The sequence below is a fragment of the Varroa jacobsoni genome, unplaced genomic scaffold, assembly GCF_002532875.2.
Source record: "Varroa jacobsoni isolate VJ856 unplaced genomic scaffold, vjacob_1.0 scaffold_1468, whole genome shotgun sequence".
In the NCBI taxonomy this organism is placed as follows: Eukaryota; Metazoa; Arthropoda; class Arachnida; order Mesostigmata; family Varroidae; genus Varroa; species Varroa jacobsoni.
Window position 1 is genome coordinate 483,232 of NW_019214370.1, and position 25,175 is coordinate 508,406.

The window sequence follows — 25,175 nt, forward strand, 5'->3', positions numbered from 1 at the left end:
CCCTTTTTCTATCCCTAATGGTGGTGTAACCCTTTCCTGAGATGCTTGAAATGGGGTTCCAACTCCAAATGATAAAAAAAACGTGTGGATTTCGCTTTACGGCGACTAGAAACCAGGTTGCTTCAAGAATTCCTTCTGATAATAGTAAAACATATCAAACTTTAAAAAAAAATCTTCATCGAGATTCCTGACTGTTTTATACACCTGGAGACTTCGTCGGGTTTCATTTTTGTGTTTGGTGAACCAATGGACATTTTATCAGAGCCTTGGGTTTTTCGACAACACTATTCTTTAGGTTCTGATGCGAACTGCGTCAACCTTGATATCATTTTCCCAAAACAACAATCAAAACAACTGAATAGATTCATTCGACTCAGCTGTAGGTGTTGTTCAATTATTGATTACCGTTACGGTTAACAGGGTCCAGTTCGAAACGCTGATGGCGGAATGAAGTATCTACGCCCAATCTAAACTACCATTTGACGTGTTTCTAATTTTAGCAGCCAAACACTTTACCTCTGATGACTGTCAATCTACTTTTTATGAGCTGTCTCAGAAGCGCTCCCTGACCCATAGTCAATTAATCTCTAAGTGAAAAAAAAGTCCACGGTAAACTCAAATAGTAAAGCATTGTTGTTTATTCAGGCAGCTTACATGGCCGCAAGAAGCTCATAACGCAAATGTTCATATATAACACTCCTGCTAATTGCAATTTGCCCTTCAGAAAATGCTAGTACACCCTTCAAAGGTTAGCTGCCTAGTAGACTGCGTTTGGTGGGCACAAATCGTTAATGAAGTAGTACGCACATAGAGAATCTAATAGAGCACGTCGGTGTTACGAAGGCTGCGTGCTGTGAATAAAAGAAGGGATGGGCACCACACAGCGATCGTATGAAGAGCTGATGGTCCACTTCGTTGCATGAGAGAATGACTTATATGTACAATAGTTACCTCTAAAGATGTTTGTCGAGTATAACAAGGCCGCTTCAATGACCGCTCTGGCATTTGAATGCTTCAAAGCCGTGCGAAGTTGGCGAAGTTACTGAACGAAAACTGTTTCACTTTGTTTCCTCTTAAAGTTTAGCTTTCTTTACACAAAATGCACACACTTTTGAAATCTATTTTAAATCAAAAGACAAGGTTTAATAACAACATCCGTTTAATAGTCGGGTCTTTTTTATTTGGTAAGAACTAATATTGTAACGATTTATTGTAATATACTCTTACGTTGTCCGCTACCGGCCGTTTGGTTACCATTGCTCAGGGTTCTTATCACAGATTTGCCTTAGAAACAGATAATTTTGTGTTTCGAGATTATATTTCAGGCGAACTTTGTCGTACAGCCAATAAGCTGTGTGATAACTGAGGCAGGAAACTTGAATTATTTACTAAAAGAAGTCTCAATATTATTATTGTAAATAGTACAACATACACACGAATCTATCGCGGTAGCTGTTTTTGACAGTGGCATAAGAGTCGATATATATCTCGTTCCTTATAAGCAACGTTTGCAACATCATTGCTAAGTGATCCGCCACCGTTCGCACACATGTATCGCTCGTTCGGTGACGAAAATGTTCTCCGCGCTTTGCTCGTACACTACGCGAATATTCTATAAGTATCGATTATGCAACGCTATCATGCCATGTTGTCATTTGCATGTAGATGATTGATAAGTGGTCCGTTTATATTGTTTTGATGAATAATAACTGTTCCAATGACAAAAATTGTTGTTACTACAAATAATATTCAGTTTAATCATGTCAAGTGCGACATTTGCGCACTGAACTAATGCCTATCCTAACTGGTGCAGCACAGATCGAAGCCAAACGACGGTTAACGTGCCCAAAACAAATCGTAGCGAAGGAAAATCATATACCGTCGTAAAATGCATCGGCAGCCGTGTTGACTTTAATAATGTCGTGCAGGTATGTGATTTGAAAAAAAGTTCAACCCCCGAGTATATGAATCGCGCGATGTGCTCAGCACTATGATCAGGAACGTAATTAAACAAATACGTACAGTAACGCACACTGAGGCCGGGGGTAATGAGGTTTTATTAGGACCCAACTACGAAAGAATAATGCCTAGTAAATTTGTAGGTTGGGAAGTGAAATGACTTATAATAAGGAATATTATATTCGTCTTTCCCTATCTTTCTAACAGTGTTCGCAACCAATAGAGTGTTCAGTTTGTGAAAAGATTTGTATGTATTAACTAACACTGTTGGTGGCCCTGCACGAAATTTAAAAATAAGATAACGAGAAATAGTAAAAAAATACTGATCCAAAGTTTTGGTAGAAAAGGGGCAATATTATAATAGAATTGGAGTACTAAAGTTTAAATTTCAAATTGCAAATACAAGAGATTTGGCAACTTTAGTGATGTACTGGTGGTACGACCTTTGACCAGAAAACATATCTTCTTACTTGTAATGAAAATTGCATCTATTTAAACAATTTCAGCTTTCTTTCACGAAATAAAAATTCAATTCAATACACTATGGAGTCGACTGTTTCCGTAAAATTAAAAACTAATGCTTGATGCTGGAACGGAAGATTTACTTGGGTCTAACTTCTACATATTATCGTTTTTTGAGCGTAGATTCCAGAGCTTCGCCAGTTGCTTAACACGGAGGGCAGCCTTGGTGACATCGCGGTTAACCATACGGGGATCCTGCAAACAACATTTGAAGGCCCGTCGCTTTATTACTACCGTTTTGTGTATGAAGGCAGGTTCGTTGCTGGCATTAGCTAAATCCGATTTAGGCTGACTTTCGCTCTCGTTCGAATGCTCTCTATCGAAATAACTTCATTGAAGACTTACCTAATTTCTTCCGCCGTTTAACTACGGTCAACTCATACACTTCATTTCATTGATCCAAATTATTCTCCTTTGTCAGCATTTGTGTGTGCAAACCGAACTACTAGATCTTTATACCTTCGTAAATCGATGTGATGTAACAGATCAAATATGCAGATCCTCCTGATATATTCCTGTTTACAGTTTTGAACCAAAGCATTGGTCATTAAGCAAACGCACGGATAGGCTGTCTACCTACAAATGAGACAATACTGTTCCTAGTAGTTTCTGTGGAAGCTCTGGTAATTTCGGTGACAGACTTTTTCTACCATAAGATTAAAGCCGTCGTACGTTTTATGTAAATATAAGTCGTACCCGTTTGTTTTTCAGTCAAATTTTCAGAAGTACATGTGCTACACGTTAAACTGGAAAGATAATAACGAGATGAATTCGTATCATGAATATCCTCCATTATTCGGTAAATCAATAAACGCACGAGCCCTAACAAAAGTAGGGTCAATACCTTGCTCAAAAGATACGCCAAAGTAATGGCCATTCAAAGGCTAAACCATCGAGAAAACCAAGCTGATACAACTTTGATTAACATAGAATATTGACTCAAATATTTCGTCGAAATGATTCTATATCATTTTCTTTCATTAAAACAGTTTGCGCATATGGTTGCATCAGCCTTTCCGTGCGCAAATAAAACGAAAATTAAGCATTGTTTATTATTAGTTCGAACTTATTTATTCGACAGAGTTCTCGATGAGCATTCAATGGCGTCTCGACCAACAGATTGTGCTTCATGAGTTCGAGGTAACGCTGGGCTTCCATTGCGTCGATGTGATCAACGTGGGAGAGGTGCATTCAATGATTCTTTGTTCAAAGGGAAATTACGAGTTTAGCACGGAAATGATAGTGACACGGCTGCTTCCACCGCCGTACGACACGAGTTGCGTACAATATGATCAATATCCTCTATATTCGGCGTATATGTCGCAAACGGTCAGTAATTATAATTACATTTAGTTATTATGACATTTTTCGAAGAGGTTATTAACAGGGTCATTCTGTGATAAAGCGATGTAACACCCTCCTGTATGCACATTCTCACCTAAATCTCAGGCAAAAAAATTACTGCACAAATAAGTACTGTTCTTTCGAGTTTCTAATATATGTTGTTATTATAACTATGTGAATAAAGAAAGTCATTAATTTATTTGTTAAATATAACTTAATATCACGGCATGATACTCTTCTGTCTTTGAACGAACAACAGTTTGTATATAGATTCTCGGTTGAAATATATAGAAATATAGTTGGCAGAATCTGGTCTTTCCACTGACACCCGATCGATTCGATTCAATTGACTGAAACTGGATAGTAGTAATTAAATAATTAAGACTCTCTTCATATCTATAGGGCGTATGCGTAAAGCTAGAGCCTTTCGTTTTGAGTTGGCACCATCAACATGTTTGTAGAAGTACAAAAATGCAAAAAAAACTTTAGTTGTAGAAATCTAGACTGTTCCATTTTTGCATGCAATTGAATATCTTAATCAACCAAAAAGGTAGTCGATATGTAGTGACAGTAAACCTAAGTGGATGACACATTTTCAGTATCAACAAAGAAAGGTAACAGCCATGTTTTCGTAGATATTGTGTATTTCCAGCCTATATAGCAAGCTTAACCACTCCCTAACAAATATTTTAAAAAATCCGATTCAGGGTGACTCTTCACTTGCTTAGGTGCACAGCAGCGTATACCTAGAACGAGCTAAATTAGTTAGATTTATTGCCTAAAACTTATTCGGTAAATCTAATTACGGGGATAGTCTGTCAAATGTCCACTATCTTTAAAATATATATACCATGACTTCGTTATGGCTGTTAAGCGCTTGTTATAACTGAGGGTCGCTATTTCTAGCACTAGTTGTATATTGAAAAATAGCTGAAAAAATGATAACTTCTTCAATTCTTCTGACTACCCGATTAAGTGACAGAATAAAGAAAATTGAGGTTTCTCCTTGAAATAATGGAATAACATCAAAGTGGTGACTGGGAGGATAATCGGTTACTAGAGCGAGTCGTGATGACTTCAGGTGGATGTCGAGTACCTTTCAATTCACTTTACGTTCTACTGAGAAAGCTAAAAAGGTACTGTTAGTAAACATTTGGTTTACGCGCCTGATACGGTCTTGTGCACTTCATTGGTCATAAGTGAGAGCGGGCGAATGCCGTGCATAAGCGACGCTACTCGTCACTGCACAGGTGAAGTACCGATAGCGACTAAGTTTCAATATTTTAACGATCACTACCGTAACAAATTTTGAACTATTAGAAGTTGTATCTCAACTATAATCATTTAGACAAAAGGCGCTTGCTTTTTCGTGTATCCATTTTTGAGGAATCCTCAGACTAATTATTGTACGTTTCGGCTTTGCAGTTTTGAACACCAGAGGGAGATCACTCGCGCAATTGTACGCCGCAATTCTATCCGTTTCGAAATAAGCTCAATGAAAACGTTTGAGATGATCGAGTTACTGGTAACGCAATCATTACAGATGGACGAACACATTAGTCCTTCAGCCCTTATTTGTGTATGTTCTTTTAAATGCATGCACTAGTGATAATCTAAGCGATGTTAATATTCAGCCTCTCACTGAAGGCTCTGCGTCATCAATAATATGAGTAGTATTACCTCAAGACCGTTATAACGGGCACCACTTGTCTTAAGTCTCGTCTTCTGGTGATGTTCAACTTTAATTGCCTTAACATATTTTTTCTTAAATTGAATGAAGCTTTTGTTTCTGTTTACTGAATGTGTGTTTTATGACACCGTGTACATTTTAGCCATGTGCGTGCAGACCCTCAGCAAAACTCGCTATAGTAAGGATTACCCAAGTCGATGTCGTCCAGCCTGCGAGTGGGAATAAACAATTATCTTATTATTGAATTCTACTTATTATATTTACATTATGCTGCACTATATGTGTACTAGACCTCATTAATAAGAAGAATACCCAAGCAATCTTTATAATAATGAAATTTTTTGCCTAGATGTGACAGGTCCAAGAAACAAAAGGACCGTGTAAGAAATGTCTACGGGCCTATTGACCTATTGTATAGTCACGAAATGTTTTTGCTTATAACTGTTTTCTTATCCATTGTACTGTTTCTTATTCTGTTTTGTCCATTCTATGTATATCAAAAAGTGGTAAGTAAACGAGTTGACAATATAATTTGTGGGAACTGCTTAAATACGATCTCTAGTAGTTAGATTTTCCAGCCACAGGGCTTTCCATACTGTTGCATTGAAGTCTTTTTGGCTTCTCACGGCGCCTGCTGTTGTAGAGAAGTCTCATACCAGACTACATAGGGATACAGCGGTCATGATAATGACATGGAGTACCGAAGGTTGGTTTATATTCACCAAGTATGCAGAGATTACGAATAAGATTGTCTTCGGTTTCCATTTATATTTACTAATTGTCGAACATGTCAACGCCTGTTTTTCCATTCCTGCCAATTTCATGTGCGTGCATGTGCTTATCTTGTACGGGGCACTGTGTCCCCAATATTTACCAGTTCACGATCTGTGAATGTGAAGATTATCTTGCCGATCTGCCACGTGCATATTCTGTGTTCTTTACCCCCAGTTAACTGGAAGCTCTGCTTTGGCCATATTTGGAGGATATCTCGGAATTTGGTTGGGTCTCTCGGTGTACGACATTCTGCACCTCATGGTATATCAAATGATGATGGTGATCCGCACGGTGAAAGGAGTATTTCCTAAACTTTCGTGAGTGTCGATGTACGTTTGGAGTCTGCTATTAAAGATAATAGGTTCCCTCTTGTTTTTTTTTGTTAAACAGTGGTAAATTGTATTGCACTTTACTTTGATCTAGCACGAGAAATTAAAAGATTAGTGCAGCGTGTCTGGGTGTGCGCATAAGTAAAAAAAAGAAAAATCAATTGTGCAGGATTAGGACTAATTTCCACTGTCCATGTCTTGCTTTAAATGCGCTGTGTTGAACGGCATCTGACCTATTGATTGTTACGATATTCGACTAGCATGGCGTGCGTCGGCCAGTGTTTTCTTGTATTTACGTTCCTCAGGTGTTTAATGACGTCATGCTTTACCTCCGATATCCGGGACAAGTACGATTCATATAGTAGACGCAAAGATTGAAGCATAAAAGATTATCAGCGAAGTAGGTAATCTGGTATAAATTCTTGCTGAATTGAACTTTTAGCGTGTTAATGTCAACCACTGTACAAAAGACTCTCTACTCCAACGAGGGACGGCAATTAGGTGAAGTGTGACTGACATCTAACCGTTACCGCAATACTTTATTCGCAAGACAGGTACATCATCTTCAAACACGGATGACGGGTGTCGGTTTTCTAGCCTCCGTCAACTCTGTATCGACTGCGAGGAGATGGAAAGGCGCAACTATTGTAACACGGGAACATACTGTTGTTTGCTGCATCTGGCAAAAATCAGGTACTCAAACCCCAATATTTGATACAAATGGTATATATGCTTTATTGCAAGCTTTAGTCAGTTAGGAATTAGAAATTTTTCAGTTGTGTCAGATAGTGGAGTTATCTATTGACTTTCACGTTTTTCACATATCGCCTGAAACAGTAACGTATAATCAGTGCATACCTTGAGGAAACGAAGACTCTCCTACGATTCTCCTACTCTAGAGAACAAATCGTTTACTCATGCGACTTCATTTCCGAAGACCCCATGTGGCCGTCACCCCTGTGCCATGACGCGTATGTTCTATTTCTCCTTTAAAATGACTTGGGCACAACTTCACATAAAATAAAGTTGAGTTTTACGTCTTGTACAATTATTTTAGACGACTGGCCGCCTCAGCAGAAAGCAAATTGTGAGCCGCCACTAGATTTTGAACTCAGAAAGAGCCTAAAAGACAAACACGCTACCTCTGCACCATCACAGGGACAGTACACGTACATACTAGCGCACATCTACATCTGTTACTATAGTTTGAGCTGTTTGGCAAATAAAACCTCGCGACTTAGCGGGCTGCTTTCGGACTATGCTAAAACTTTCAACCGGTATCTTTGTGCCATTATAAAAATCTAGGAGATCAAGCACCTCAATTTTCCCTCAAAGCTGTTTAACGGCAATATACTTCCACTATCATAGCACTATATCTTGCACTATGCAAGTACACTTGTTAACTGACACAGACGTGCGAGACACTTCTTGTTTACATCTTCCCTTAAAAATTATTGCGAAGTTGCCACTCGTCTAGTTAAAAATTTAGATAAAAAAAAGCGTACTGAATTTTACGTAGACGATATTATTAAAAAAAAAAAAGAACAGTTAGACAACCCAGCAAATACACGCATTGACGATAACATACAAATCAGTTTGGTCTATGTATTAAAATAGCATGCTTGACCAACAAGGCGAATTTTAATGATAAAGCATTCTGATCGATCGGCTTTACAGATGGAAGCCCGCATTCACTCGATATACCGACAACATTTGCTGGATCTTTGATATCTATCGAGTGGCTAGTAAATCCGACCATTCTTTTGTGAAGTGTCCAGCTCCTTAGGTGTATTGTACGTTCGCGCAGAGCTCTTGTATCAAGGAAGTCACAGTTATTTTTAATACCATTTTTATACATATTACTAATTGGTCCTCGTGATGACTCCTCTTTAAAGCCGTTCTGGAGCCTTTCGTTCGTTATGTTATCAAGTCTATCACTCAATGTTAGACCTCTGAAGAAATTCGCACATTTGTGTATTGTCTTAATCTACATTTAGATGTTGACGGTTATTTATTCTAGCTGGTACTGATTTTGATTGAAGCGGCTTTCCCGCTTCAGATTTGAGGACAAGTTTTTCTGCGAACATACTGAAGCTAAAGGAACGACGCTTTGTCGCAGGAATTTTACATGGGCCTAATACAACAGGAGCGTTGACCAGACCTACTATGCGTTTTCGAGCTGCTGAACAGTACCGCATCGCCATATCTCGGTTAACTTTATAGTTCCGTTCTCGCTTGAAAGTCCAGCTTTTAGGCCTATACCAAAAATTGTTACGGCGCCGTGTGGCCTCATGAGCCGAACTAATTTCATTCTTCTGTCGCTATCAGTAGCTACTTTGTCCAGTTGCCTATTATTCTTTTACAACCAAATGACAAATGAATACAGTAACTGTCTTCCATCTTTCCTCAGACGGGTTCATCTTCGCTGCCCCTTCCATACGAGTCCGCGTGCACTAACTATTCGAGACTTACGCAGATATCAGCATACTCAGATCGGCAACTGCATGCCGATGAGTGCGTGGAACGCTGCATTATGGATCGAGGGGTCGATGCGTGCCAGTGCATATCGAAGCTCTACGCACTCAAGCATCTTTTTAAGACGCCGACGTGCGATGTTTTTAGTCGTGGCAAGTAACTGGCCAGGAAATCATTTCCATCTGATCGTGCCGGAAACGTCCAGTGTTTACGTAAGTAGGCAATGATGGAATAGAACGTGAGATAAGACACATTAATTATATAGGGGTGAGTACGTCACCAATTGATTATGCCTTGCAGTTCAGTGCACGTCGTTAATCCGCAGCAACAATTGGTGGCAATTGTGTCTTGATACGTGTACGTTACCATGCAGTAAGTGATTCGATACATTTTTACGTTCCGTTTATATTACCTTAGAAGGCTCATTATTATTATTCATAATATTATCCTTTTTTATATCTTACTGTTATATGTGCCTCAGATCTAACAACGAATTACGAAGCATTCTATAAATGAGAAGTTGCATCAAATAAACACTAATCACTTACAGAGTATGTTTTTTTTCAGTACTAGGTCCTCATTAAATGACCGTTTATATATATAATAACTTTGTTTACTGTTCTTGTTTAGAGGTTTGGAGACCACAAAAAATAGGAAACAGTGCTTATGCTTGCAGATCCTGCACTTGATGCTACGTTCCAGGCATAGCAGCTAACTTGTGTTTGCCACGCGCTGGTCGATGGTCAGCCTTCTGATGACTTGTGCTAAGAACGTTAGCGCTGTACTATGTTTTTATTGTATTCATTTTGGCTTTGTTTTGTAGTAGCATACGGTATCATGCCGTTTCTCAGAAGGTTAGCACCCACTCGCATAATGTCTCGCGACATAGCTTTTGAGATCCGAATGTCTTCAGATGTCACCAAGATAGTCCAAAGTTTTCCACGAATCGAACTAGGGAGTTTACAAGCTTGTCGTGCTTCAACGCATCTTAGCTATCTCAGTGCACTAACGTATAGATCGTTTTCCCTTTTTTCGTTACCATAACCCGTAGATATTCAGGACAGCAACGTTCCAAGTTCCATCTCAAGAGCGGTGGCGTTTACCGAGAAGAAGCGTGAGAACCTGATTCGTTCGGCATGCTTAGGGTTAATTTACTGGTAGATCAGCCGAATATTTTTCCAGTATCACCATACGCAAAATCTCGATAACATCTTTTATTTTGTCTATGGAGAGCAGATGTGAAGTTGGTTCCATCACTCTGAAGCGCACAAGGCTAGTTTCAATACCTATGACAGGTGGTAAAATTTTATCTACGTTAGAAAATCTTACAAGCGTAGCTTTTCTAAGCTATATACAACTTTCGGTAAGGTCCTGCTATACACAGCATGCCTTTATAACATAGCTAACAAAATATTTCCTACTGTATATGTGAGAACTTAGCGAGCTCATCTCATTCATAGAAGGTCATATTAGACTTTCGTTAGAACTGTCAATTTTTCGAAACGCTGCAGAGTTCATCGTTCGCTTCAGAAACTGTTTATTACCTATACATGTGAATTAGATCACTCATTACGTTAAGAATAAATAAGCAGAACATTTAGTTCAAAAAGGTAAAGTTTTTTTTTATGTAGTAGTATATGCTTATATGATAAGTAGTAAAGATACTACAACAATTAGTATATTAAAAGGCATTCTAATACTAGTATTATTTAAACGTTGACTCGTTACCTGAGTAGACCATGAACAACAGGACTGACCGCCTGTTAATGTATAGAAAAGAGAAGGAGAAATATGGGAGATACTAAGCCAACAGAACTGATCTGTAGGTAAACTGCGTGGTACGGGTTGACACGCTAGACCCAGAGAAATCCCTTAAGATGTCACAGACGAATGTGGCGCACCTTCTGACTGAATAGCTCTTAAACTTGCTGGGCAAGACGGGTAACCTTTTAATGTGTGTTAGAGGTACCTAGCTTTATTTTTTACACGTTTGTGCCAGTGTTCTAAACAGCCTACAATTCGCGTTTCGATATGTCAATTTTCTGTTTATACTTTCTCAACCCAGGAAGTAATTGAAACGTAGAAATAAGGTCTGGCGTTGTCGTCAAGTTACCGGGCTGCGTATCTTCGATTGCGTGCCAACGGTCCGTGAGTGTCTTCATGAACTTGAAATATATTCATTGCTTTATTTTCAACAGACGCTTCTGATATCGATCGCAGGTACTTACGTCACGTTACATTTGAATCTACCCGGCATTGCCACCAATCTTAGTTTTTTCAAGGGGACGCCATTTTCTCACCTGATTTCTCATCGGCCGCTAGTCGCGTTTGAATATGCCTCGTCTATGGGGACCGTATGCGCAAGGTGGATTCTTTTGTCGATTAAGGTTCCACAAATTACACATGAAATACACTACGCGCCTAAAATATATTCACGGAGGAGCAATTAGTAAATGAGTTATATTTCTGTAATACGTTCCATGTCAGCTTATCGGTTCAGCCGAAAAATTCTTAGACGTAGAGCTTTGCTTTCGTATAGAGCCTTTTTGATTGCAGCAATACATTCCTGTCCCTCGGATCTCGACATCTGGTCACCTCTTTGCTGGCTTTCAACACTTTAATCTTCGTCGTTGAAATGTCTGCACCATTCACAAACTGCGCTTCCACCAAAGGACTCCCAGTCAAATGTCTTCATTAATTCTCGATGAATTTCCGCAGCTCTTTGGTCTTCGAGGAGCAAACACTTAAATACCAAACATTGGCTCTTGGAGCTGATAAATGATTTTTCTCTACGAATTCGTTTCTTCTGAAGTAAGCTCGACCGGTTTTCACTTACTAGATCTTAGGAAAACTGAGTAATTGAATTTCACCTGCTAGCGGTTCAAGAGGTATTCAGTTTCAGAGCCCGTTAGATTCGATTGCCTTCGATATATAGGATGTGTGAATAAAGATGTTATAAAAATACCTATATTATCTTACACTCACAAATACTATGGCAAAGGAATGCTTTCAGTTGTGCAAAGTATTGCTATTGGCGGATAGATGCAGAAATGGATTTACAGTAAAATGTTTACGCTAAATACAAAAAGTTCGAATTTTTTCTTTTTGTGTTGAATTACATATCGGAACCTGTTCCGCAGAACATGGCAAAACTCGCTTGCTAAATTCTTATTACTTAGAGGCTCAGTTTTGACTATGTTTGCAAAGAAGATCTCACGCGGCCCAGAACTAACCTTTTCGTCAGGTCGTAATATGATTTTTGCTTATTAAATGGCGTCTTTCGTATGAAATATTGTCAGACGAACACATTCATGATATGGTTTGCTGATTCTATTTCAGTCAGTTTCGTGTATATTTCTACTGGATTTGTAGCTTCTATCTTTGGCATGGCCGTTGGCAATTAATCTACGAATGAAACAAGTGTATGAGTGAGGGCGGACACATCTAACAAAAATAAAAACAAACATACATAGCTGAATATGAACATTAGATCATTTTATTATTTTTACTTTAATAAACATTACACTGATACACATGCTATAATTCAATAATATTAATTTGTTGTTGTTTTTACGTAGTTCTCGATCGTGACTAGCTATAGATGGAGCTTTCAGTCTGCAGTCTTCGCACTGCGTCACTCTTAGATAGATAAGCATGATAAAATATGATGTGCTCTGTATATACAATTGTCGAGAAGATGGTGCGGTTTCAGCAGCTTATGAAACACTTATTAGAATCAACAAGAAAAAAAAAAGAAAATAAGAAAACGTTTTAAAAATGTTTCGGACAAAGTTGATAAGGTGCATATCGCTGAATTCAATAGTTTGCGTTATCGGTGTACTGGTATTCGCCCGCCATATCGGCTACCGTGTCCTTCATAGAATGGGTCTCGCCAACCATTTTCGTGTTCTAGAATTAATCTCCGTGGCTAAAAAAGCGGGAAAAAATCGCGATCATAAAAAATTAAGGAACAGTGTTTTTGTTTGGATCTTGTTATGCTCCATAACGCGGGCTATTTTAGCTACAGTTCATAGTAGTGTAATTTGCATTATTGCATTGTTGCATTATAATTATCTTATGTAAAAATACGAAAATCAATCAGCAGGAGAAGTCACTATATACGTAACGTTAAACATAGTTATCATATTCTGCTTCTGTTTTGAATTTTTTGGCTTAAGTGCTTGTATAGGTTTATAACGTTGTATTACAGCGGACGTATACGACTAATAGCTGAGGGTGAACCGCGCCTCTAGTGAAATCTTACACATTTTTCTAAACTTTGTTTCTCGAAGCCTTTATCTAGTTTCAAATATACCTTCATCTATTCATGGATTATTAGGTAAAAATACTATTTTTTGTTGCTTTGGTGTCAGTGTACATTGTTGTTGGGTTATCTGCGCAAGCTCTTGCTTTTCCTTGTTCAATTAAGACGACAAAATGTCTAATCACTACTACTACTAATTGAAATCAATCGTAGTGAAAAAAAATTCGCCATGTCCTGATACTATAATAGCCCACCCTTGACTCATTGTCGATAGAGAGCTCTAGGCAAAATTAGGAAGGCTCGAAAATTCGATTTCATCAAAACAATGTACGGTGACAGCACATATCAACCAACTGGTTGTGAGCCTCTAATTGCTTAAAATATGCCTCACAAGGTTTTTTCGTTTCGCTGAAAATCCTTCGACTATATATAAGTAAGTACGCCAATGCCGTCCTTTGTATTTCGCAATAATCTCCAACCTACGATAGTGTAGCACGAATGCAATTTTTTTCAACGAAAACACTTTTTCCGTTTTGACCTAATAGGGTTAGTAACCGACAACTCAGAACATTGGCGGACTTTTTCCTTTGCCGTTCGAATTGATTTGGCCCCGGCCACTACGTGCATCGGTAATCGCTCCCCAAAGGTCGAGCATAAAGTCTTGCGTGAAACCGAAAGCAGCGAGATCCGATTGTTCCAACGCTTCGATGAATTGATGCGGGTTTTGGCCGGACGCGACAGCTAGCTCCCAGATCTGTGTCGCCAATTCTGCGTCCGAGATACCCATAAATGAATCGAGGCATGCGTTCAACTTATCGATCGCCAACTGCATCACATCATCCGGCTGTGGTCATGGGTATCAGTAAACAAAAAAAGAAGATATTATGTTACAGATGGCCTGCCCAAATACTATCCTCAATCCTGGTTTGACTATCATCCTGACTATTCTTGAAGATTTTTTTGAATTGACGGGTGAGTTCCAGGTGTTAAGTTTTGTATCTTAAATCACTCCGGATAGAAAACCGTGAAGTATGATTTCATTCAATAGAGGGGGGGGGGGGGGCACTCAAAAGAAGCCTACAGCATTTTGTAAGTTTTGCTACCTTTATAAGTAGCAGTAGTCTATCTGCCCTGTTCAGTTCAATGTCACACAAGCTGATCGTGACTTTAAATCGTGATTAAAATCGTTCGAACTTCGTGTCAATAATTATTTCAAATTCTTAGCCAGGAAAAATAAAAACCATACTAAGTTAACTTGTTTCCGTTAAGGCTCAGATAGTTAAGGGATGAATGTAAGCTTCAGTGATAAGGTGTTACCTTTAATTGCTAAGGCCGTCTCATTCAGTTACATGAAAGCATCAGGTCAACGGGAGCGTTCAATGTAGTGTAATAAAAAATCGCGAGTCAAATAATTCCACTTCTACGGCACTTAATTTACCGCACACTCTACCAAACCGTGGAGTTTCTATGTCTTTCTTAAGAACTACAAGTTTAAATCGTCCACCTGACGTAGGTATACGATCCGGCGACACTCGTTCAATGAAACATCTCCTGGCCAAGCTACAAAGTGAACGGCGCTCAGATGTGGCATGTCGACAGAAACACCATCGTTTGTGTCTCTTTTTCCCGATGCAGAGAACGCAAACGTATGTGTACACACCACAATAACAAGCTCGTAATGAGAAATCCACTTACGGCATCTTGGAGACTCGCCGGACCTTTTGACCGGAGGCGAAGCGTCTCCTTTCCCGATCCGTAGCCCTGGGATTTTTTCAGGGAACTACTGTTCCGTGGGCCGATGTTTGCTATTCGTAACGATAAATAAGAGGTAGAGAGATTAGTAAAGGTACAAGAAAGACGTATACACGCATATCCACACAAAATATAAGTCAACTGGAAGAAAATTAATCGTCCTTAGAATAATATTTGAAATGTATCAAGAGCCATAATAATAATAACAATGCTGCAAAAATATCCATGATCGTATGGGTACATGGTGCGAACTAGCTCTGTCACTGCTTCTATTGCTTTTTGCTATTTTGGACCCGTCATTTGTGCTTATGTTTCATATGATGATATGCCTCATGATTTCGGGTGATCAGCAGTTTATAAAATGTAATGTTGTTTGTTTATTCATCATCTGCTGTTTTAATTGTTTATTCAAATTGGTTAATATAATAACAGGCATTGCTTGTTATCATCTTGCCCTTCAAACGTGCATAATGGATATGATATGTATAGGGAGATGACGCTGGCAGACAGCTCAATTAAGAAAGGGCCAGACGTTAAACTAAGCACATTTCCAACAAAACTAGCAATGATAACATAATAATAATAATCGTACGTGTAACAGGACAAATAAGACATTCGGGTACGTCAAGATTTCTGACATACAATGGCCGGCAGTTCAGGCTCTTTCAAAATGCCAGTCACGCGGATAACTAAAAATACCTACTTATCAAAAATTTAGCCCGTCTATGTAACATGCAGATCTAATGTTTGGTTGTTAGCGGTGTGTAGGTGTCGACATCTTGTAAATAAAAAACTTGCGATCCGCCTAATGGAGAGGGAACTTCGAATAGGGGATGGTGGACGACGGACAAAAATAGTAAGACGCACACTAGAAGCGTATTGCGCTACATTTGACCTTGGTTCGCCGACCAAGATAAGTTGAAGTAAAGATGATCATCTGAGTGAAGCTGGAAGAAATATTATAGCCCGATGCTAGGGGTGCTGTCTTAATGTTTGTAATCGTCTGCTTATAGTGAGAATCATACGCGCTATTCACAGACGTTGACATTAAATATGCGCCTATATTGGCAGCCTATCAATAAACGTTGGATAACGATCTTGTTCTATCGGCTTGGTTTTTATTCTTGTTACTGTTGCTGTTGTAGCTGCCAAGTCGAACATAGAGAGACCGCCATTTTAGCGTATTTTGTTTCAATAGAAAAGCATTCTGGCCGTATTTCAACATGAGCAGAAGCAAGTTCGAAGACTTTTTCGACAACTCCTTCAATCCTATACTGTGAAACTGTAGGCATTGCGTAATAGAAAAGCTGTTGAAATGAAAGCTTTGCCTCTGTCCTCTGTCGCAATTCCTTATTGTTTTGGAAATAGGCATAGACAATTTAGCCCGGGAAGGAAAGCGAAACCAAACTTGGATTGGCATAAGCGATTACGTTTGTATAGCTTTCTGATGGGAACATGTTCCTAGACACAAAGCATAATCAGCGCGTTCTTCTAAATTCACTATAGTGATGAAAGTGTTATACATTTGTGATGCCGAAGGCTTAAAATCGACAAAAGCGTTTCTCAAAAAATCTATTTTTCGATAGTAGTTTTTCTAAGGTTTCTATATGCTCTTCTTGTATATTCGAATTTACACACCAAATCCAGCCTTAAGAGGTTCAACTAGCCTCATCACGAACGTCTCTCCTTTGGGGATGTCCTTGAGCGCCTTGGCCACCTCGAAATGGCGACAGCTTACCATTGAGTTACTGTTAATACGCTCAATGTGGTCTCCAACCTACAACCAAGAGATAAGTCGAAAATTTAGTTACTATCTATCGGAAACAACATTTATTTACAACAACACAACGTTCTTAAAACGTAGCAACTAGGCACGTCTGGCTTAATCCGAGCCCTTTCTCAATATTTTAGTAGGCCATCATGATGCTTTGTCAAACACTTACGCGAGCAATGGCAAAGAACCTGATACATCCACGATTTAAAAAGTTACAACCTTTTCAGTATACTCTGAATTCTGCAATAAATGTTAACTTCTGTGGCTAGCCATGCTTTCTGATGTGTCGGCGAAACTCTCAAGTTTCGTTTTTTATCATTCATTTTAAATACCTCTAACTGTATTCGTTGACCCACACTGTCAACCCTGTCAACTTATCGCATGCCCATCGCAGACATCTCTATTCCTTTCAAATGTGGCGAAAGAACATACGGGACGAAAACGAGACTTAGAAATGTTTTCTAAACGACAATGCTAAGCCATTCAATTAATAGAAATGCATAACGTTTCTACTTGCGATCTGTATCAATTCCGATCGTGCCCAATATCATTCCGTATGTATCCATCTTTACTTAAAAATCATAAATGGTATTTTTCTCAGCCGAACCCTATCTTTTCAGCCCTGTAGATTATCGGCTTAGCTGATCCATTCCGATGGATTATCACTGTTATCCCGAAGTGGCTTGCTCCCGCTCTACCATGCAGCACTCCGTCCCACTGCTTATCTCTCACAGTCGGTGGCTTCTTCCGAATTTTCATGTTCAGCTTTATCTAGTTGTTATCCTTTCGCCTTGTTCTGCTGCCAGCTGGAGTCGGCAACATCAGTTTGAACGGCAGCATCGTATTCCATTGTTCGTTTTCATGTGTACTTTGTTAGTTCGTGCGTCTGAGTCTTTCGGCGGTTGCTTCAGCGATGAGAGTTAGCGGCAACTGAACTAAGGCCGTAGCTATGTTTAGAACGTCCATTGCCATAGCCGTTGTGTGTTTTGCCATTGTTAAGTTTGCCTTGGCTTCGGAACATCTCCGCCTCGCGCGGTCACCGAATTTGGCGGGGTCCCGTTTGAGTTACAGGATCTGACGGCGCTCCGCTCAGCTGTTACTATTCTGGCACCGCCATGACAGCGGGGAGTAATGCAGCTTGCTTGTCTACCAGCTCTACCACTTAACGTGCGCTAAACGATAGTGCCCGATAAGAAGCTTTAGACTCGAGTCTTTATCTAATTGTGCAACAGGGACCGTTTCTGATGCTGATGAGACCGCGTTTGTTGTTGTTGTTCCTGATCGCGATCATAATACCGTTGTATGAAGATAATGCCAAGCAAAGGCTTGAACATATGAAAGATACTGTCGCAATTCCGCCGACAACAGCTGGCTGACAGGGAAAAGGCTACGTTGATGGTTTTGCTGTTTCCGGCTGGCAACGACGTCAACGAGGTTCGTGCCACATCAGCACAGCTCAAAATTGCACCAAAGGGGATCGAATAGTAATAAAGTCGACAAGGCCAAAATAGTCCACCTCATATTGTATAACAATAAACAATAGCGAAAAGCGATATGACGCTTCGACGGCGGCAGTAAGCGCTGGAACAAGGAGAACATGCAACAATCGAACGATTCAAAAAGAACGGTAATAGGCATTATAATTACAACAGAGATAGCAACACACTAGCGGTGGTAATGATTGTGATAACAGCACAACAGACTATGGTGATGCCTATTTGAATATAGCCACTACTATAATGTATACCACATAGTATATGCCCACGGGGCAATGCGATCCCTTCGATGCAGTCCAATCCAAACCGCCAACGCTACAGGATCGCGTCGGGCTGCTGATAGACAAACTGCTTTTCGGATCTGCGTGCATCATCTGAACAGAACACCGTGGGAGTCGATAATTGCCACGGATATAAATATTCAAATAGATCATTAATGATAATAATAAATGTGGCCGCCTGAAAACCGCTGCGATAAGAAACAAAGCGAGAGCGGCTATAGCGTGTATGCAAAGGTCAGGCTTAACTTAAAAAAGATCGAGGCTCCATAAAATCCTGCGTATGAGTGTATTCTGGAACGCTTAATATTGACGGTTCAAACAAAAGGCCCTTGTTTCTAACGGCTAGCAGCAATGCCAAAGATTAGTGCAGCGTTTGGGAATAGACCCAATTTAGGTCGCAAATGGTAAATGGTAAAATACTAGTGGTAAATAGAAAACCCTGTTTCGGTTCTTGGCAATACAGTAGTTAGCCCTCTTATTCGATGACTGGGTATCGTTCAGTCATATACAAATGAACAGATGAAAACGGTACAGGATATTAGTGAGTATTTACTAATATAGTATTCTTTCTATTCATTGAGCTATACTGTGCCATGATACATCAGTCCAATTTCACTTTAATCGCGTCCTTATTTTGATTTTGATTAGAAAACATAATTATATAATGCATACGTAGATATGCATATCGATTTATTCATGCTATAAATAGATTAAGCTCAGATCTAAATGTACTAAATCGAATATCTGGTCAAACTAATAATGGTCTTAAGTCATTCATCCTGGTTCCTGCTTTTTTATTATTACTATGCCGAACCACATGTGTCAGATTTTTTGACAAAATGTTAGCAAAGCAGTTGGCCAACAATGCGCGAAACTTCCTATCAGTTTTTCGAAATTATGATGGTGCTGTAAAGGCATACGGTCTAGTTTTCGGTGTCAATGCCTAGTCGATCCGGAGAACTGCCAAGAAAGGCTTCGTTGAAATCAGTTATTGAAGTTGGTCACTGGTATGGGAGAATAGCACGACCGAAATTAACGATCGTGGAATTCAGCCATCAAAAGTTGCCTGTTCAAAGGCAGTACGACTGGTTGGCATTTTTTGAAAGCGGTAACTGTACCGCTTCCGTATTTATCTATTCCCCCCCCCCCCCCGTTTTGAAAATACAAGCCTAAACTTTTATTATTTGAAATCTACTGACGAGACGAATCGATTACCAAAAGAGTCGAAACGCCGAAAGCGACGTACTCATCGTTCGACAACTGTTACGACAACAAATGTCGTGGGTTTTGGAGATGGCGCTATAATCACTACACAGCATTCAGTATTTTCCCAGATAAGAGATATCTACTTTCTCTTGTTTTGGCTATCTTCATCGTCAACTCATTAAGCAACTTCCGCTCAAGAGCTATGTGTCATAATATCAGTAATTCGTAGACTAGAAAAATCATGAAGTGCAGTTGCTGCCATCCCGTGTAACTAAAGTAAGTAAAAAAAAGCGATTGCTAACAATTACAGCGGGTATCAATCATCTGGCCTCCTCAGGTTGAATCAGCTCCTCAGCGCTCAATCACCGACTATTGTCTGCTATATTTGTTATTTAACTAACGTCGTTATTTAGTTACGTTCCTCGAACGGTTTCATTTGCTCGTTATTATTACGTCTTTGCTTATCTTACTTTCTTGGTGTTCTGCTAACATATTGGTATATGCATAATAATGTTCTACACGGATGGCACAAACGTGACGTCAAGCTATTGTCACTTCGGATGCTAGGCCCTACGTGTTTTCCCGCAGCATTGACGCTGATTGGTCATCTCTGAAAATGGTCCTCGTGGATCCAACCTGCAATCGTGGAACTTGCAGCGTTGGCCGGAGCGGGCGTCAACAGCGAAAAGCGCTACGATCATGAGCGAATCAACATCAACGTGTCTTTCACCGACGTAGAGGACATCACAGTCGAAACGGACTGTATAAAGGGAAAATTTTAAAATTGAATTTCGGCGCTATGGCGGCGACGTCCGCGCCACGGCTTTAGCGCTTGGTGGGTTATGTAAATGGTCTTTTCGCTATGTTTCATTTGTTGGAGTTAGGTACAAGGAAATAAGATGATCGACGAAAACCTGTTCACCACCGAAAGCTTTATATTATCCATTCACTCAGGCCGCCCCATTTTCAATGATATCTGGCAAAATCCGTTTGTTGCTGTCATAGTGGTCATCAGCTATATAATAGTTAATTGTATTAACATAAACTGTTTTGGATTTCTACCTCGTAGTCAATGGTGGACATGATGAACAATGAATCTGCCAGTCTGTCCCTGAAATTATAACTCCTTTTCTTTTTCAAGCCTCCAAATTAGCTAAGCAGAGCATCGTCATTTGTGCGTAGCATGATATTGATTCGGTCATTAGCCGACAGCTCACCATCTGCATTAGTGCTTTAGCCATTACTATAGATAACAGTTCCAGGAAAATAAGCAGAAACAAGAAACTTAAGAATGGTCTGAAAGTATAATATCTATATAAAAGTTTATTGCACAGAGATAATTAACCTATTCAAGCTATCAAGCAATAACAAAATACTGTATTTTAACATGCTCACATACTGTTGTTTTATTCGTAATAACAATTTACCTGTATAAAGCCAATCTTGTCCATAAGGGATCCCTCCTTAATGCGTTTGATGAACGCGAAGCCCGCCCCATTGTCGGTAATGGTAAGGCCCAAGGAGTCATCCTGTTTGTGTACTTCAACTTCTTTAACCTGCCCACGGCGATGAACAAATATGAAGTCTTCGAGGCCGATCTGACCTCCTAGCAGTTTCGACATATCCACTTTGTGCGTGTTTAGAGTACAGAATAGTATCTGAAAAGTAAGCATAGAAAAATCGTTAATAATATGAATGTATTATTGATTTCAGCGCGAAACACTTATTTAAGTAGAGGGGCTAACATGATAGATCGGAACGATGTACGGTAGTAGCTTTACATTCATTATATACTATTACATTAACCATGTACATATATCTGATAAGATTTTGATAAACTGGTTCCTCAGCCTCGTATGAGAGCATGTGTCGACTTGACATGAAATAGACTTGACAAGCGAGCTTTTTCGACAAGGGTCTCAATGGGTAGGTACAACAGACTAGATATTCATGTCATGATACATTATATTTTTCTTTAAATTCAGAATAGTTATTCTATTGCTAACATTTTGTAATATCAGGCTCACTAGGTAGGAAACTCCTATCTCGCAGGTCGACAACAAACTATAGACGATAAAGTATAAGCATACATAATCAAAAGAAAATACTTCGTCATATGCCTAACACAGTACGAGTCCACCTATTTCGCAGCAGATGTTCAATCAGATGAAGTATAATGGAAGATCCATAGTATACAAATTCAGTTCAGCAAACAGGGGCACTACTGCCCAGATATAATACATTGAGCTAATACATTGAGTTCATACGTGACTTATGATAGTCAGATAAATCTTGATACACTAGTTGTATAGACGCAGACGTCACTGAGAAAAGTGGATTCAATTCATCGCTTTAATAGCATTCAAAAGAAGAATCAACTGGCGAACTCTTCCTCCATTGAGCGAAGCTTTTGGTAACGGAGGATTCGTTCATTAATGACTAGCAAAAACAGAGAAAAGGCTGTAACACAGAGACTATTCTGATGAAAAAATCGTATATATGACTCGCGTGCACGTTCTGCGAAAAGCGGGGTTACAGATCTCTCACAAGTCCTCAGCTTGCACTCGCTTCTGACTAATTCTAGCAGCAATCCATTACAACAGCTTTACGTACTACCATCGTAAATTATCCATGTCATCGCAGAGAATGACTTAATTTATTCTGGCTCACTCCTAATACGACAAAGGTATCATTACATATATATAGACACGTATACACTCAGATCTGATCAGGCTTCCTTGCTCACGTAGTTATAAGACTGCGTTAATTTTGCTTCATGTCCAGAGAACATTACTAAACGGAACTGTGAACATGTGTTGATTTCAGGAGTATAATTAAAGACCCACATCAATCAGCACGTCGAAGTAAACTAAAGAGCAATAGTAAATATACGTTTTAGGCGTACCATAGATGTATCGAGAAATGTATTACGATATGTTCAGTATCAAAATTTCGATCTAAAGAGCATGTCTGATCTAAGGACGCTTCTTGTACCCGAGAACAGACGAGGACATCGCAGCAAAAAAGGAGAACTTGTGGGTAATAGTTGGTGCGGGTGGTAAATAGTGGGGGCGGAACGTCAACTATTAAATTGCAGGACCTAACCCGTTCTGGGAAGAAGGAATTCACAGAAAAGACAGTGTTGGCGATGACGTGGTGAGACCTATTTCGTCTCATTAAGGTTAGGTCGCCCTGTCAGTCGAGTTATCCAATTAGACAATTCTCTCTCTGTCCTAAGCTGTTCTTATAGTGTGATGCCCACGGATCCGATTGGCAATGAGCTCTCTGAGATCGTCAAGTGATAATATACGAAGAAGCGATCTTGACTTTAGCTCAAAGGTAACATCAAGCGGATAGACATAACAGGACGCTTGAGGAGCTGTTCCTATCATAACACTTTCTGATTCTATGGCTCAGCTATATTGGGATCGCTACATTTGAAGTAGATTATTCTTCAAGACACACAAATCCTTAACAAATCAGAATCATTCGCGTCACGGTAGAACGGTGTACGGAAAGTTGCGTTTTGGCGCGGCGTTTGCTGCAAACTAACTTGCTACTGTTGCCAAAAAGCAAGTACAATATAATTTTTTCCCCTATAACAAGCACGACAGATATTTCTTTTTCTCTCGGTGTTATAATCCTACTGTTCTTCTTAGACATTTATTTATACTATATTGATTCACACAAATAGAGCATTGACTATAGCCAGATGTGGATTAGCTTTGCTTTAGTTCAATTTTGACCACGGCTATAAAAAGTAGCCTGTTGTCTGATTTTAGCATTCGTTTAGAATAGTGTCTCAGCTCACGATCAGACTATTGGAAGCAGGTCGTGCCGAACCCGCGGGCTATAACATGTACTCGTTATCAACGACGCCATGTTGATTTCGTTTGTCACGATTCGACTACCCGCAAAAGCAGCGGTTCGTATCCTTCTCACATAATACATATTCAGGCCATGAACTGCTGTTATTGTCTGCCTGGCTGTCTGATCGAACATATTTCCCATATCGACACACGTGGCCAAACAAAACAAAAACTCATAACAGATACCCATGACAGACGTTAGCTAGCTAGATCCGGACGCGCTTTTCGCCGGTCGTATGAAAGAACGCAGTGGAGGGAAGGAAGTCAATTGCTTTTTCAATTGTTGTTGCCTGACAAAGGAAACGGACGCCGATCGGGCGGCGACAGTAGCGGTACTAACGACAGTAAAAACTACAGGAGTTTGCTAACTACGTGGAATTGAAAATAGAAAAAAAAACAACTCTCGGATTGTGCCGTGGTTTGATACCGTTACCTAATGCATCCCTATGTATTCATCCGAGATTATTTGGGCCTGGTGTTTTTTACCGTATTAACGGTGGGCTGAGTGGAGTTAGTTGGACGACTGGCAGCGTATAGAGATAAAGAGGAACTGAGAGATAACGTGCTAAATTGGTATTTCTGCAAGATACGTGCAACAATCCAGTCTATCTGGGAGCAAATTGTTGTTTTGACCCACGTGCCCGTATATATATTGAGTATTATTATACTTTTAATATGAAAGATGATATTCGCATAACAATAATTAAATATGCAGGATAAAACCAGCTGATTCTACAATATTTCTCGACGATCAGTAGAGACGAACGTTAATTAGACGAATAAAACTCCGTTTGAAGGGGAAAAAACGGAAATAGCGATGACAATATCTATATATACACCACTGTTTCAACAGACAGAGGTTAAATTAAGGTCCCCACTATTCTAGCATCGAATCCGATTCAAGCATATGTACGGCATGCCTAACGGCGACGGATCATCAAGCTGACTCGGCACGTTGAATATTTTTGCACTTTCTTAACAAATGCATCCCACGTGATAAGCACGGCGAGTTAAATCCGTGGACATTGTAGTTTATCGTTCTTTGTTTGTTGACCAATTTAGCTTAAAAACGCAGTGTATTCCAATGACGATTCCGGAGGGCCCCGTGCTGTGAGTCGTTCGCTAGGTGATCCTATTATTTATTACATGACCCGAGTGTCATCTGTCTCCGCCCTCTATTGTGACCCAGCTGCTAATGACGGTGATTTTGCTCCTGTAGCGGACGTCATTACACCGTTGGCTCGATAGCGTTGCGAAGTCAACAGGTATAACAATACGGCCAGTATAAGCAGTCCACCAGGAGCATCACTGAAGCCATGTGACCACATCATCGGGTAGGCACAGCGATGTGGTAACATGCTTGCACACCGACAAGCACATGAATGCATGGCCAACCCTAAACATCGACAACAGATATACAAATCCAGACTCACTGCCTTC

The 25,175-nt window shown here is 39.7% G+C and overlaps 2 protein-coding genes across 7 annotated transcripts in view; one reads left to right on the top strand and one right to left on the bottom strand.

Annotated features, from left to right (window-relative positions):
- The first annotated feature begins 1,210 nt into the window (after positions 1-1,210).
- Positions 1,211-10,681, top strand: LOC111270388 (uncharacterized). Of its 5 annotated transcripts, none has more exons than XR_015314932.1 (8): positions 1,211-1,928; positions 2,605-2,735; positions 3,563-3,810; positions 5,251-5,350; positions 6,464-6,606; positions 7,173-7,311; positions 9,029-9,305; positions 9,394-10,681. XR_015314932.1 is itself a non-coding variant. In XM_086972464.1 (7 exons), exons 1-4 carry the CDS (start codon positions 1,918-1,920, stop codon positions 5,254-5,256), a joined length of 396 nt encoding a protein of 131 aa, XP_086828590.1. In that variant the 5' UTR covers positions 1,211-1,917; the 3' UTR covers positions 5,257-5,350; positions 6,464-6,606; positions 7,173-7,311; positions 9,029-10,681. The 5 variants fall into 5 exon arrangements, 2 of the variants coding, with proteins under 2 accessions (XP_086828590.1, XP_086828589.1); XR_015314933.1 differs by having other exon boundaries at positions 10,145-10,681; XM_086972464.1 differs by having other exon boundaries at positions 9,029-10,681.
- Positions 10,682-12,563: 1,882 nt separating this feature from the next.
- Positions 12,564-25,175, bottom strand: part of kermit (PDZ domain-containing protein GIPC-like protein kermit) — a 31,905-nt gene continuing 19,293 nt past the window's right edge. For both annotated transcript variants that reach the window (XM_022850543.2, XM_022850542.2), the window contains 4 exons: positions 21,294-21,524; positions 16,748-16,886; positions 15,053-15,162; positions 12,564-14,201 (listed from right to left, as the gene is read on the bottom strand). In XM_022850543.2, coding sequence (XP_022706278.1) covers positions 13,920-14,201; positions 15,053-15,162; positions 16,748-16,886; positions 21,294-21,524 — 762 coding nt within the window. In that variant the 3' untranslated portion in view covers positions 12,564-13,919. The remainder of the gene's footprint in view (positions 14,202-15,052; positions 15,163-16,747; positions 16,887-21,293; positions 21,525-25,175) is intronic.